A 14,291-nucleotide genomic window follows, 5' to 3' on the forward strand; every position below is an offset into this window, starting at 1 on the left:
AATATGATTACTATACCTTGATTTTTTTATCCCCATTACCTTTTTTTTACAAATATATATATGCGAAAAAGAAAAATAAAGAAAAAAATTCAAATTTTGAGAATAAAAAATTTTTCATATTTAGATTACCCTGTATAAGTATTTGATAACATAAAAGTGTGCGTCCGATCTATTTCGTATTTATCATATCATAATTAAGGAAATTTGATTGAAACTAATAAGTACATTTCCGGTTAGTTAAAATTTTAACTGGATTTTTTTTTATTCTGATGGATCAATATTAACAAAAAAAGTATAATTTTTCTTATTAATTTGCGGTCATTTCTGCCCTCTTAGTTACCACGACTCTATAATAATAAATCAAAATTTTTGGAATTTTTTTTTTAACCAAAAATATTGTTTATTCTTTTTTGGTTTGGGTCAAGACTATAATCAGATTCGAACTATGTCCTACGGCTTTTCGATATTTAGAGAGATTTTTTTTATTCAATGATATTGTTTCTAAATTTTTTGATAAATCTATATAAAATTTGACGTTTGGGCATAAATAATTTTGAATTGTGCAACTTGAAATCCTATACCATATAATTAAAACTCGGGACATGCATCCCCTGATCTATTTATAGTCGATCCGTGTGCCAATCAACTAATTTATTCTTTTCCCATTTAGGTTTGATCTTTTTTCCTGAAAAAATTTTTTTTTTTTAAATAATCCTATTGTTTCGATCTTTAAGACCGATTTTTTTTTATATTATTTTTTTTCGATCTTTTTTTTAGACCGTATTATGATTTTTTTTTCTTTTTTTATTATCATTAAATAAAGAAATAAAATATTATATTAAATATATTTACAAAATTATTGTTTTTTTAAAAAAAAATCACTATAACATTTAGGAAAATTGACCGACGTCGATAGAAAGATGATTAAGATTTTTCAATTAAACTGAACGCTGGATAAATAGTTTGATTTTCAAGTTCATAAAAATCAAAAAAATTGATATTTTTAAAATATTTTATAATTAATTAATTAATTGAAAAAATTGTTAATTTAATAATAGATTATTATAACCAAATCCATATCCGAAATTCTCTAAATAATCACCAGATTTTTGAATAAAGATTTTAATTCAAATGATTTAGTTAAATTAATATCAAAAGAATAATAATAAGTGAAATGAACAGATTCTAATACATTTAATTGTTCAAATATTTTTCCTAAGTTAGTTATAAGTTTAAGATTGATGTAATATAAAATAATAAGAAATAATTATAAAATTTATAAAAATATTTGTAATGTTTTCATAATATCAAAAATACTTCTAAAAAAATTGATCAATTTTTATTTATAATTATTTTTTCACAATTCCTTAATTAATCCGAATTTCATTCTAAACTCAAACGTAAATATAATTTATATCATTCTAATATTATAAAACATATTATTTTATTATTTTTTGTTAACTAATTATTACCATATTAAATTCCTGATTATAAACAAAAAAACCACTGTAACTACTTAGTATTACATTATAATACTAGCGAAGCAACGGTAACTGCTAGTATAAATTAAATTTTTTTGGATAGGTAAATCAATATCATAATTTCTACTTATTATATCTTTTTTTATATTGGCTACAGTATCAGAGTCATGTGTATATACGGTTAAATTGATAATGGATACTTTTTTCGCCAATAGTAGCTTTTTTTAATTTTTTTTGGTTGTCTATCTCCAACCTTTAAGTTGTAGTAATTTTTAATTATATAAATAAAATATTTAATTATATTCCATGATACTAATACGACAGCCATACTTCTTTAATAAATATAATGTGAAGTACTATTATTAATGCTGTAACCCAAATGGCTACTTTTCAGAAGTTAAAATGCCTGAACAATGTAAAAATGATTATATAAAGAAAGACAAGCCTGTAGTAGAAAAAGGAAAAAACCATTGGTAATATATTTTATATAAATTGATCCTGTTTCAACGCAACAGGCTACAGCTAGTATATCATATAGTATGAATAAATAAACAATGATTATCAACATCATTTAAAATCTAGTATTTTATGAACTAAATAAAATAGGATATAAGGAAAAAATGACCAAAATTTCATTAACTGAAACCGGGGAACTTACGCACGACCCAATAGTATATCACACGTTTCACATCACACAATTCAGATTGATATTTATTATTAATTTTATATTAATTTGTATATTTAATAATATAAATATTGAAATATTTTATTTAATAAATACTTTTTTAGGGAAGAAAAGGAAGTGCGGTTAACGAAATTGATAACGATGATAATGATAATCAAACATCAAATTAATTGTTTTATAAATCTCAATGAAGATGATATTAAACAACTTGAAATTAAAGAAGGTATTTAAAATATTTGCATTATTTATTTTTTTCTTCATAATAAATAAATATAAATCTATTTTTTATTAGATGAAGAAGTTGATTTTTATCAATGGAATTCATTTAACAAATACCATTTTACAAAATCAATGGATAATTCATCAACAATTACATGCATTATTGGAAAAATTGAATGGTATAAAGTAAGTAACAATATATTTTAAGCATAATTTATTAAAATTATCATCATTTTTTTATATTATAAAATCTACTGTATATTACAGAATATTGTACTTAATATTTGCACTAAAACAAGTATCCAAATTTAAAAGAACTTAAAGAAGGTATTTTAAAGGGATCATTTCATAATGAATCAAGTATAACGTATTCTGGAAGCAAATACCTTTGCTGAAACCCATATAGTAGCCATGCTGCCGCCACTTAACGTAGTAGGCGTACGGCTATTCTATGTTTAATTCTAACGCAGTTGTATGTATTTAATATAGAAAATATATAGTAAATTATAGTCATAGTATAGAAATTGTATTGCTAATACAAGAAACTATATATAAATGTTAGCAAGAAACTGTATAAATGATTTAAAGTAATGATATATATAATTTGCATTAAACAATTTAAACATGTAGTAAATTCATAATAAATTTATAGAACATTTGTATTAACTTTACAATAAATATGTAGTAAATTGCAGTAAATACATAATAATATATAGTAAATTCACAGTAAATACATCATAGTAAATATATATTAAATTCATAGTAAAATAATTGTATATATGAGTCCGATCACATTCTAAAAATTGGCAAGCAAGTATGGCGCAGCAAAAAGATCTTAATCACACCAAAGCAAGTTCTCATAAATGAGACTCCAGGAAATAAATTTGGAACTATAAAGATGGGACGCGTAATTAGGTGGCATATCCAGTCAAGCCGATTTGGTAAAAACTTTACTGCAGTATTTTTGATACCCAAATGCGGAACCTGTATTCTAGCCAGGAGATGAATTACCCTTTCATCAAACGTACTGATTGTAGGAAGTGTCTGGTATACTTTACTACAGTCTCTCCTAATAATACGCAATCTAACCTACCCAGAACCTGTAAAAAAAAAACCAAGAACATTTAGTAAACCGTTTCACTTTATTAAAAAAAAAACAAATAAAAAAAAAAGATCAAGATTCATAATACTTATATGGCGAATCTTAGTTCTTTTCCATTCTTGAAAAACCTATATAATAAAAAATAAGAACGGTTACTAAACTGTTACACTTTATTAAAAAAAATGAAAAAGATTCATAATACCTACGATGAATCTTAATTCTTTCAGCTTGCTTAATAGTATCCTACAAAAAGAAGAAAACGTTAGAACATTTCTTAATTACAACAAATACACCCGCTGATCCACTTCCCATTTACCTACTAAAGTTTTTCTTTTTTTCATCTTCGTTACCGATATTTAATAGTATTTCCGATGTTATACAAAGTATTTGCACCATAAAGCTGTGTGAATGATGAAAACTTTGAAAATTCATTACATAATACAATATTTTTGTGTATCACAATATTTAAAATTCATTTTTCTTCTCCTTCAAAAGATTCTGAAAGATATAATAAAACGACTATGAAAATTACGATGTACAGTACGACGTATTCATGATTATTGAAATTATACGTAAATATATTGCAAAATCATTAATTTCTAGATCTTGAGAAATACCGATAATTTAGACTTTCTCAGAACTCATTAGAATATAACATTAATAAGGCTGAAAAATATTAGGGAAAACATATTATTCAAGTTAAGAGCGCTCAGAAAAATATTGATTTAGATTATTTAATGTCAAAAATGAAAAAAAGTTTTTATGATAAAAACCTTATTCATTTGATTTTTATATATATATAAAAAAAAAACTATTATTTTACAATTCATGCGATATATAAAAAAATTCGCTCATAAAAAATTTTTACATACCTGATTACCTGACGTACAAAATCAACTTTATTAATGTTTTTTGAAGGTTTTTACTGTTTAAGAAGACATATTGAGATCCTGTTGTACAACATTTCTTCTTGTATATTCAAAGATTAGATTAATATATATTTTAGAAAATAAAAATAAAAAAAAATCATCACCTCAAATTTAAGTCTCTAACTTATAACTTTAATTAATTCTTCAGTTTTTAAACGAAAGAGAATTTCTCTTATTTTTTAATTTATTAACAACTTTAAAATAAACTTTCGGAATTTTTTTTATTATTAGATAAACAAATCCATTTATACAATAATTTTAAATTTTTGTTCCATATTTGTCACCTGTAATACTGTATTAAATTTAATTTTTATACCTAAATAACATCCAACGATTACGAACTCTTTCAAAAAATACACGCAGATAGGATAATCAATTAACAAAGATCTAATGTCAATGTTAAGCTTAGATTCTTGATTCGTTCCACAAGTAAACAATCTAGTTATATCGAATTTTACTGAATATAAACTTTTTCAACTATTAACTAGTAATTCTTGTTCTCATTAAATATAGATATTCTATTTCTTTATTTTCTTTGTTCTTTATTCACCTATTATAATTTTCTCAATCTTTTCATATATTCTATTTGCATTTTTCGTTTTACTCCTAGTATATTTAATTTTCACAAGTTGTTGATAAGTCTTTCTAACCAACATTTGTATTCATATAATTATAATTTTATTACGTCACTGTTTCATATTTATTTTCATCTTTTGCGTCATTCATATTTAAAAGCGTTTCGTCCCAATTAGTACCATTGCAATTTATTTTTTTAACTCTGTTACTTTTCCGCATCAGCGTGAATATCGTCTGCTTTATCATTCCAAAATCTCTTGTACGCACCCTATTATCTGAATTCTATTTTTATTAATAAAGTTCTTTATCCACCTCCAAAAAATATTTTCTCATTATATTCTTTTATTTGTATTTTTGTATATTAATCTTCCCACTTATTAATGAAATTATTACTATTATCTGCATAAACATTTATTCGTTGTGTTATTTGGTATCATCAATACCACTGCGGCACTGCCAAAATCGCAGTAAGCCCTATATTTGTACTGTTAAATCTTTACGAGCGGAAATGTCACATGACTTACAGATCATTAGTAAATTATTTTGTGTAACATTCATATACGAAACATTAATAAGATATATCGAAACTAAATATTTAAATATTAATTTTTTTTTCATAGTTATTTAGACTAAATATTATATATTTTTATAGTTTTTTAAAAAATTATGATATTAAAAAAAAGAACTATTATTAATTCAAAAATACTTATTTTTTACCTTCATGTCACTGATTGAACTAATGTTAAAAATTTAAAATAACTATACAAACATTTTCTATTTTATCACGTTCTTTTCGTTTATTGGAAAAATTATTTTAATGATGTAGATTTCATTTTTGATCAGCACTAAGGCTAATTTCTGGCATTTTACCAGAATTAAGAAATTGTTTATTTGATAAGTATGAGATATTTTTCTCTAACTATTATAACTAAAATATATTAAAATAAAGAAATATATAAAATATATAAATACAACAAAAAAATGAGTTAAAACAAAACAATTTTTTTTCGTACTTATTAATTTATTATATAAAAATAAAGAAATAATTAACAATAATTTTTAAATAGATTGAACTTATTAAACTGGAACTTCGAATTTTTAAAAGACTTAAAGTAATTTTAAGAACTCAATAAACCTCAAAACATATGAAAAAAAAGTGTTATATTGTATAAATACGATGTTACCTTCGACTTGAATTTTTGAAATTAACTAAATTTAGGCCGACATTATAAGTTTGGCCAGAGTTAAAAAAATTTTAGCCAAAATTACAATTTAAAGATCAATGTCCTCAAAATTATAAGGACAAATATGTCCTGACTCCTCAAGTTACAAGAACAGAAATGTTCTCAAATTACGAGAACAACAATGTCCTCAAATTATGAGGACGAAATGTTCTTAAATTACATGGACAAAAAATTAATAATGTCCTCAGTTATAAGAACAAAAATGTCCTCATGGTTGTAAGAATGAAAATCATGTCCTCATAGTTGCGAGGACAAAAATGTCCTCAAAATTATGAGGCAAAAGTGTCCACGTTTGTAAGGTCACATGATCACTGCTTAATATTGGCCAATAAAAACCGTGGTTTCCATAGAGGATGCATTTGAGACATGATGGATAAGGTTATTTCCTTTGCCGATCAGGCGAATGGGGCCAAGCGGATGATCATACCGAAAAAAAAAATCCGTGTATGTAATACAATATCATAATAGAAACAATGCGTCAAGTAATATGATTGGAAATTTGCTGATCTTGTTGTGTTCCTGGTAACAGTACAAGTTGTACATAATTTAATCTTGCTTTCTGTACAAATACAAATGTTTCGTTAAACGTACCTTACTGTATACAAAATTTTATTATAATTTTACTTATTCTATCAACTCCCGTCGTAAACACAAAACTCCGCCTGAATATTTATAAGCAATAAATTTATAAATTTATTACAAGCATAGAATTAATATATTTTTTTTCTTTTTTCTTCTTGTAATAAAAAAATGGAAGGAAGTTCAAGTCAGGTAAATTATTATTTTGAGCAATATTAAAAATTTAATTAATTAAAAATCGCTAAAACTTACTTTATATAATATAGAGTGGAAGTTCTTCTACCAATACTGCTCCTGGTAACTTAGAAAATAATAACTCTCTTTCGTATAAAACGATTTTGTATGAAAATTTGTCCAACAATCGTATCCTTCTTAAATTAGAAGAAGATGGATTCATTACGCCTGATGAAAAGGCAAAAGAACTTATTAAGGAACTATCCGAAATAAAGTATTTATATGCTTTGAAGGTGCTTTTTGAAAACTTACAAAACGAGTTTTCGTCTCAATCCTTAATAAATTCGTTAGAAGCTTTAATTGATCCCACTTCCTTTAATTATTATTCAAAAGAAAGCATGGCTAGACTTGAGTTACATTTAAGAACCTGGGTGTTAGTCTTAGAACGAATTTGCTTTTTACCAATAGTACTTAGTAAAGAACTTCGAGATAAAGTTTATAATTCTTTAGCAAAATTTGCAGAAATTCATCGTAAAACAACTCAAGTTATCGAAATAGGACTTGATAATAATTTTAGACAAAATTTCAATCAATTCAATCAACAAAATAATAATCAAGACGAACAAATTATTAAAAAGCGTAATTATAATATTGATTTTTTATTAATCCATTTACGAGATACTCTTCATAGTTTACGTGATGATGAAACTTGGTTTCAAGAAATTATACGAAGAACTAAAGATTTTCTTAAAGCTGCATTGAATATTACACCAGGAATTTTATCAGCGGCAGGAGTCGCTCTTCCAAATGATAATTGTTCAATCTTATCACTGCTTACCCAAGTACGTCAAAGTTTAAGTTTTAAATATCCAGTAGCATCTTATTATGTAGATTGGAGAATTATGCTAATAATTCAAAATAATCTTTTCGTTTGGTCTGAAAGTTCTGAAAAGATTATTAGTAAAAAATTTAGTGAATTAGTACTTATGGAATATATCTGGAGCTTTTTGGAAAGAGAATGGGTTAATGCTGCAGACAAATCTATTTTAGATTCTCAAACAAAATTTGATGAAGCATCAAATAAAGTCGGTAAGGCTTTGAAAAATGCTGGAGGCTTTTTAAATGATCTTACTAGAAACGAACCTATTGCATTACCACATACTTTGTGGTTTGGAATATTAGATCTTGCACAAAATCTTATCCAAAGATCATCTCAAATAGCAACATATGGTCTTTGTTATTATTTAGCAATTGAATCACTTAATAAAGCACCAAGTAGTTTTATTCAGTTTAAATCTATTGAATTATTATTACATTTATATAATATTGATAAAAAAATGTTTTCAATGATTGAAATTGATTTTGATCAATACACACAAAAATTAAATAAAAATAATTTGGAAGATTCTTTAGAAAAATTTCGAAATTTATTAACTTTTGTCAAAGAGAAATATAATGAAGATTTAAAAATTTTAAGTAATAATATTGGAAAAGGAAAAGAGGGAAAAGGAAAAAGTTTAAATCAAAATTCTTATTTAAAGAAAAAACAAACATCAAATTCTAACATTTTAGATGTTATAGCAGAAGAAATGACTTGTCCAATTAATAGTGAACCAACTGATCAATTATGTATTTTAAAATGCCAACATATATTAGCATTAAGCAATTTAAAAAAATTAAAACAAAAAATATGTCCTAATTGTCGGGAAAAAATTGAAGATAATGATATTAGATATTTACCACAAAATTCAATTTATAAGAATTTATATACAAAATTTTTTGAATCTGGACATATTTTACCTTCAATTGAATTAAAAAATTCCGATCAACTATATGACAGTGATGATTCAGATAATTCAGAAGTTGAACTTATATTAACTAAAAAAAAGAAATTTACGAATTCAATTATTAAATTAAATTCAAATATATCATCATCATTACTTTCAAGAATTACAAAAAAACAACATCCAACATATCAAAATATTATAAAAGAAATAAATGAAAAACATTATGAAAAAGCTGAATCTTTATGTAAAGAATTTTTAAATTTTTTTCCTAAAAGTTATTCTTTAAGATGTATTTTAGCTTATATTTATAGATGTCTCAACAATTATGAACAAGCACACTTATACTTAGAAGAAGCTATTAATTTAAATCCCCAAAGACCAGTTGCTTATTTTATTTATGGAGAAATATATTTTAGACAAAATAAATATGATGAAGCTATAGATAATTTAAAAAAATCATTAGAATATAAAGCAAAATTAACTAATTTATATACAATACTTGGAAACAGTTACCTATTGCGTATTAGGTATGTCAATGATTACACAGAAGCTGCAGAAAATTATAATATTTCATTAAAAAATGATTCAAATAATTATTTATGCCTTAAAAATTGTGCATACAGTTATGAAAAAAAAGGATTATATTTAGATTCTTTAATGTTATTAGACAAATTGTTAAACATTAACGAGAAGGATTCTTTGATTTTATGTTATTATGGAGAAATTTTATGTAATATGAAACAATATAGTAAAGCTATACTATACTTTACAAAAGCAAATATTATAGATCCAGAAAATATTCATAATTTGAATAAGAGAGCTATTGCATACTATATTATTCAGGAATATGATAAAGTTTTATTAGATCTTGATAAAATTATACAATTAGATCCATTAAATAGTTCAGCATATTATCTTAAAAGTCTAACATACTATACAAAAAATGACATCAATAATGTCACAATATTATTTGAAAAGTATACAGAATTATTAAAATTACTGAGTTCTGATAGTAATAGTTTAACAAAATTCCAATCATTTCATCTAGAATATTTACTAAATAAAAATAGTTCTAAAGATTTAAATAATATATTAACAAAAATCAATCAAATTCCTAATATTAGTGAGAATGAATTATTACTTTTAATTAGATGTAAAATACATATTGAACTAAACAAGTATTATAAAACTAAAGTAGATTTGGATATGTTATTTAAAATAAGTGGTAGAGACAACGCATATTACTATAAAGCTTTTTCATATATTCATTTATTATTACAAAAGCATTCGGGTTTTTGGTCATATTTATATAAAGATTGTGAAATTGACAAATGTGATTTTACCAAACTTGGAATTACTGACGAGTTTAGTAAATACATGTATAAAGGTAAGAAATATTTAATTTATCTATTATTTTCTATTTAAGTCAGTTATAATAATTTAATACATCTAACACATTAGAAAAAGAAGTATATTTTATTTCAAATCTTACAAATTTAAATAGTGAACTTTGTCAATTCCAAGAAAGTGATATAAACAGGTAAAGTTTATTAATAATAGTAATTTAAGTCAAGTTGTCATATACCAATTAACCAAATTAACCATAATTTTAAAATTAAAGTTTATCAGGGCTGGTATTGTGCTCTAAAAATAAAAAACTTCGTTTAGATTTGCCTATAATATATAATAATTCTGTTTATCTTCTTATTTATAAAATAAATGTTAAAAAAATATTATCTAAAAATTGCTTTATAAAATTTATATATAATGATAATGTAAGTTAATTACTTAAAATCTCTATCATTATATTTACTAATTTTAATTAATATTAACTCAATTATAGAAAAATGATCAATATGAGCGTATGTTAAAACGTAAAGATGTGTCAAAATTTGAGGGATTAGGTTGGATAGAATATCAGCATTTAAATTTTAACATGAATGGATTTCAACTTTCAATTGAAATAAATTCTATTGAAATGGTATGTTCCTATTTACTTATTCAAATTAATTTCCTCTCAGAACAAAATATAATACTATTCTTTTATATACATAGCAAATAGATTATGTTCGATTTGCAGATATATCTAGAAGAATAACTCACATTCCCAACATGAGTTTGATGGGTTATTTGTTACCAGATTATTACCGATTTTTACCAAATGTTCCAGAAACTTTCAAAGACAAGTATTTTTCAAGAAAAGAAATGGAAAATTTACTTGATTTAAATGATATCCTTAGCATCTTATAATTATTTAATTTTCTTATTATTATCATTTTGTTTTATTCAATATACTTTGAAAATTTTTTAAAACTGAACCATTTTATCTATAAAAGAAAATCTTTCATTTCAGGAATTTTTTATAGAAAGATAACCGTTGGAAATTACTATCTACGCTGGGGAACATATACAAAAAAATTTGTATGGTATATGATATTTCATAAACTATTAGTAATTCAACTTTATAGTAAGAGACAAAATATTACGTAAAACATTTATTTATATTTTTTAACTGGATATAACAAATTTTATTAGTTAAATCTAACCGACGATATGTTATTTTAACAACAAACATTAACGAAACATATATATATTGTATAATTATTTTATTTGATATAACTGAATAAATTAAAACAATAAAAAGATATTATTGGGCGTTTTTTATAAAACTAGTAACGATTTTGTTGATCATTTGTTGATCATTTATTTTAAATTTATTATAAATTTTGTCACGAGATTTTCTATGGAAATCATTTCTCAATTTGTTATTAAAACACCTGCTGAATTGCCTCGAAATTGAAAATCATTTCCCTTTTTATAAAAAAATTTCCTTTTTGGTAAAAAACTCTCAGATTAATCTTATATAACTTTATGTAAATGTCAATGACAATGTGGTTCCTACTTTTTTGTATTATTACAAAGATATAACTTAGAAAATTTATTTTCGTTTTTTCTAATAATCCTATTTCGTAAACCATAACGGTATGTCCACCCCAACTAGGACTACTCGTAGTGCTGCCCAGAAGGGTATAGACAACCAGGAGCAGGGAGAAACTATGGAAGGAGTTGTTGGTACAACTTCTACTGCGCAAAATACTTTGAATAATTTTACTTTCACTCCTAACGATGAGGAGTTTACTACAGTTAAGTCTAGAGCTACCTTACGTCAAGAAAACAAGAAGAAAAAGAAACAACAACACCAGGCAGCTGCTACTGCAAGATTACCATATAATAGAAAACAACAAGCAGCTTTCAAACGACAGGAACTCGACCCTTTCGTTGCTTATAATCCACAAAATACGCAGCAAAAAAAGAAACCAAAACTGGTGAGACCCCGAAAAATGTCGATCCTATTGTAACACAATCAACCTCTGCAACACCAACTGCGAACAAAGGAAAAGCTAATGAAGATCATTCAGATGTACTACAAAAGATCAACACACAAGATCAAGATGATCAATCGACGCATGATGACTCACATTTTGATGATCCATCTGCCGATAATCAATTGCCTGAAATAGAAATGGCTGACGCCGAATTTTCACCAATCGTCTTGTCTAAACATAACACATGGAAAGCTACTTGTACGATTCCGGAGGCGCCTAAAAGTACACAATTTTGTCATTATATTGTTAAAATTATCAAATCAAAAATTGACGTCGTTACCACTTTTGAAGAAAAAAAACCGATTAGATTGACTGATGATACCAATCAAGAACAAAAATACTGTTACGTGATTAGTATTAAAGTTAATACCGAAGTTGATTTAAATAGCTTATGTAATATGACTTTTAAAATGCCTAGTGCAACCGATGGAGAAGAAAATAATGTCGTTTACTCTTTTAAGAAAGTAGAAAATTTACAAGAAAAATGAAAACAACTTTTTCAAACTCGTGAAAGTCGTACTATCAAGGTATTCAATATACCATTATATATGGAAAATTATAATTTGAAGGCTGTTTTTAGTCGTTATGGAGAGTTAGAAGAAGATGGCATTACTACACGACTCAAAGGTATATACAGACAAGCTTTTATAACCTACAAAGACGAACTTAGCTTACAACCCTTTTACGCTCAATGGAGTGTATGGGCGTTTAAAGAATGTCTCTCGGTGGTACCTGTTTTGCTATCTGAAGAAAAAAAATCTGAAAAGTTCCAATTTGCAGCTAAAATTAATGGTTTACCGTTCAATACTTGTGCACGTGATTTACAACCATTGGTTACTGAAACCAGCGCTGCATCTATTTTTATTCCACGCAACCCCGTGACATATAAACCTATGAAATATGCTTTTGTATATTTTAGAAATGATGAAGATTTTAGTATTGCAACCAATAATGTATATGAATATGAAGGTCAACAACTAGAATGGTCCCCATTAGATACCAAATCTTGTCATAGATGCGGATATACGGGACACGTAGCGAAGGAATGTCAAACGGAATTACGATAACGTTCTAATAAATTAAATCGTAATCAACTGCTCCAACAATTTAAAAATCGTAATAAATCTAGATTCAATTCATACGCCGATGCCACTAAGGGAAATAGATATCCTAATAATCGACAACGGCATTGGAATCAAAATAATATTATCAACCGACAACGTAATAACAATACATACACCTTTAGTGAAGAAGAAATGCAAGCTTGGGGTGACGAAGAAGATATAAGTGACAACAACTACAACCCAATTCAAGGTGGAACTAAGAAAGGAGGCTCTATGCATGATCCAAATAACAACAAACATACATCTTCACAAAATGATTTATCAGAGATTAAAATACAACTTACCACTTTAAATGCAATGATTACCGAATTTAGAAAAGAAAATGATATAGTTAGAAAAGAAATTAATTCAATTAAAGAAACCTTTAAAAATAATAATAATCGTAAAGGTCTCCAACAAACCCCGAACAAATTGCCAATAGTTAACGATAATAATAAGCGTGCCAAACCTGACTCATCTTCAAGTGAAAATGATGACAACAATTTAGTGCTTAACTTAGAATCAAGAGTAGAAAAACAAGATAGTTTATTAAATAATATGTTCAATATGATCACGAAACTTACTGGACAACTTTCCGATAAAGAACAAAATGATTCTACTACAACCAAAATTGCAAGTATTGGGGGTACTAGCAATTCAGCCAACCAGTTCGAATCCACCTTTTAAATCTTAATGATTGTACAACCCAATAATAACAATTTAATTAATAATTATTTTAACAATCCACCCCCACATTTAATTAATTATAAAAGAAAAAAGAAAAAGAAGAAAAAAACAAACTTAATGGAAGATAATACAATTCCAAATCAAATTAACGATAATATAGATATGTTTAACGAGCACGATAATCAGAAATATTTTACAAAAATAGCGGTGCTTAATATATGTACCTTAACAGAATATAAATTGAACAATATTTTTGACTATATAAGAAAAAATGGTGTCGATATAATGGGTATTACAGAAACACAAAAAGCTGATAAAGAAATTAATTTTTTCAACGCA

At 25.4% G+C, this 14,291-nt stretch overlaps 5 protein-coding genes across 5 annotated transcripts; all 5 read left to right on the forward strand.

Annotated features, from left to right (window-relative positions):
• Nucleotides 1-1,883: 1,883 nt before the first annotated feature.
• OCT59_006430 (uncharacterized protein) lies at nucleotides 1,884-2,780 on the forward strand (the record flags this gene model as incomplete). Its single annotated transcript, XM_066141259.1, has 4 exons — nucleotides 1,884-1,954; nucleotides 2,271-2,389; nucleotides 2,459-2,571; nucleotides 2,685-2,780. 4 exons carry the CDS (start codon nucleotides 1,884-1,886, stop codon nucleotides 2,778-2,780), a joined length of 399 nt encoding a protein of 132 aa, XP_065998067.1.
• Nucleotides 2,781-6,986: 4,206 nt separating this feature from the next.
• On the forward strand, nucleotides 6,987-11,026 carry OCT59_006431 (uncharacterized protein; the record flags this gene model as incomplete). The annotated part of the gene is made up of 6 exons (XM_066141260.1): nucleotides 6,987-7,007; nucleotides 7,082-10,163; nucleotides 10,238-10,316; nucleotides 10,398-10,551; nucleotides 10,620-10,757; nucleotides 10,832-11,026. The coding sequence occupies 6 exons, from the start codon at nucleotides 6,987-6,989 to the stop codon at nucleotides 11,024-11,026; spliced, it is 3,669 nt and encodes a 1,222-aa protein (XP_065998068.1).
• A 734-nt stretch (nucleotides 11,027-11,760) lies between these two features.
• Nucleotides 11,761-12,650, forward strand: OCT59_006432 (uncharacterized protein; the record flags this gene model as incomplete). The annotated part of the gene is made up of 2 exons (XM_025313918.2): nucleotides 11,761-12,102; nucleotides 12,210-12,650. 2 exons carry the CDS (start codon nucleotides 11,761-11,763, stop codon nucleotides 12,648-12,650), a joined length of 783 nt encoding a protein of 260 aa, XP_025186457.2.
• A 60-nt stretch (nucleotides 12,651-12,710) lies between these two features.
• Nucleotides 12,711-13,229, forward strand: OCT59_006433 (uncharacterized protein; the record flags this gene model as incomplete). The annotated part of the gene is made up of 1 exon (XM_066141261.1): nucleotides 12,711-13,229. The coding sequence occupies one exon, from the start codon at nucleotides 12,711-12,713 to the stop codon at nucleotides 13,227-13,229; it is 519 nt and encodes a 172-aa protein (XP_065998069.1).
• Nucleotides 13,230-13,418: 189 nt separating this feature from the next.
• OCT59_006434 (uncharacterized protein) lies at nucleotides 13,419-13,952 on the forward strand (the record flags this gene model as incomplete). The annotated part of the gene is made up of 1 exon (XM_066141263.1): nucleotides 13,419-13,952. The coding sequence occupies one exon, from the start codon at nucleotides 13,419-13,421 to the stop codon at nucleotides 13,950-13,952; it is 534 nt and encodes a 177-aa protein (XP_065998070.1).
• Nucleotides 13,953-14,291: the final 339 nt, after the last annotated feature.

The sequence above is a fragment of the Rhizophagus irregularis genome, chromosome 14 (assembly GCF_026210795.1).
Source record: "Rhizophagus irregularis chromosome 14, complete sequence".
NCBI classification, from domain to species: Eukaryota; Fungi; Glomeromycota; class Glomeromycetes; order Glomerales; family Glomeraceae; genus Rhizophagus; species Rhizophagus irregularis.